Genomic DNA, 1,383 nt, shown 5'->3' with positions numbered 1-1,383 from the left:
CCCCCCCATCAAGGGTACAGGGCCAAGCCTCTCCACCTGCCGGCCTGAGGGGAGGGGCAGGAGAGGGTGGACCCTGAGATCAGCTAGTCAAGAGGGGTCAAAGGCCAGCCACCTAGTGGAGGGGTGGAGGGTGAGAAGTCAGTCGCCAGAGAAGACGGAAGGAGTGGCTGGAGTGATGACAGACACTGGGCGCTCTGGAGGAGGGGGGAAAGGGGTATCAGAGCCCCCCCATCCCAGGCCGGGTCCAGGTAGGCACTGGGTGACCCCGGACAACTGCCCAGTCCGCCAAGGTGGGTGCAGGCTTTGGTCTACAGCAGAGGTTTAGGAACTGGCCGAAGGCCACCAACCAGCCTGTGAGCAGGCCCTGGGGGACAGGACCTAGTGACCCAACGCCAGAGTCCAGGAGGTGGCTTCCGCTCAAGCTAGGGTCAGAGGTCACCCTGAGGAGGGCCACAGCTTCTCCGGGGAGCAGGAGTGGGGCAGAGAGGTACTGCCTTGGGGGAGCGAAGGGTTAGGGGAGGAGCCCCGGTGGATACTGCGGCTCTGCCTGTGGCGACCCTACCCCATGATTCCTTGGGGGGGGCCCTTGTCTGATATGCTCTTTCCTTGGTTTCCAGGGCCTTCCAGGACCTCGGGCTATAACCTGCTCCCCTCTCCCCCCAAGGTCCCCATGCCACCTGATTCGAGCAGCAGCTCCTGGGGGTCCAAAGACCTGCAGTTCCGGGGTCGTCGGCTCAGAGCCCTGGGTCGCTCGGGGCCTGGCCGGGGTCAGGGGCTGGCTGCAGTGGATGCTCTGAGGTCAGCCCTGGAGGTGGACTCCGGCCCGAGTTCTCCGGCCCAAGGATGTCCAGGCCCAAGGCCAGCACCAGACCCAGCAGCCAAACCTCCAGCCCCGTGGTGTTTGCCACACCTGAAGCCCATCACCCCAGCCCAATCCCACCCCTAGTGTAAACCCCACCCGCTGCCCAGCTGGCTGGACAGGACCAAGGGGACCCAGCGCCTTTGAGGCTCCTCATAGAACCCAGATCATCTGGGGGGAGGTCGTGCGGGAGGAGGTGGGCCTGGCACAGAGAGGCCCCTCTTGCTGGAGAGAAGTGGGGAGTTGGGACCAGCCGGGAGGAGGCGCAGGGCCCCCACTTCTGTGGGGCAAACCTTCCCAGGCCTGGAAGAGACCCGGGGGGCGGGGGGGACCGCCCCTGGAGCTGTGTCTGGGGCCAAGCGCTCGCCTTAGGCATTCAAGAGTGCGGCCGGGCCCCCATCCCAGGCGGACTTGTAGGGACGGGGCGGGGACACCGGGAAACCCAGAGAATCCTTTCGACTCCCAGGTGTACAGAAATGCAGTTTACTTCGTAGGTGACGTTGGTTCAATAAATCAGCTGGCAC

The 1,383-nt window shown here is 64.8% G+C and overlaps 2 protein-coding genes across 5 annotated transcripts in view; both read left to right on the top strand.

Moving 5' to 3' along the window:
* The window catches only part of LRRC56 (leucine rich repeat containing 56), a 9,525-nt gene extending 8,143 nt beyond the window's left edge, over positions 1-1,382 (top strand). For all 4 annotated transcript variants that reach the window (XM_005859235.2, XM_014533988.1, XM_014533987.1 and 1 more), the window contains one exon: positions 618-1,382. In XM_005859235.2, coding sequence (XP_005859297.1) covers positions 618-946 — 329 coding nt within the window. In that variant the 3' untranslated portion in view covers positions 947-1,382. The remainder of the gene's footprint in view (positions 1-617) is intronic.
* The window catches only part of RASSF7 (Ras association (RalGDS/AF-6) domain family (N-terminal) member 7), an 18,318-nt gene that overhangs the window by 6,552 nt on the left and 10,383 nt on the right, over positions 1-1,383 (top strand). The gene's annotated exons all lie outside the window — the stretch shown is intronic.

The sequence above is a fragment of the Myotis brandtii genome, unplaced genomic scaffold, assembly GCF_000412655.1.
Source record: "Myotis brandtii unplaced genomic scaffold, ASM41265v1 scaffold1236, whole genome shotgun sequence".
NCBI classification, from domain to species: Eukaryota; Metazoa; Chordata; class Mammalia; order Chiroptera; family Vespertilionidae; genus Myotis; species Myotis brandtii.
This window is presented reverse-complemented; position numbering and strand designations above follow the sequence as displayed.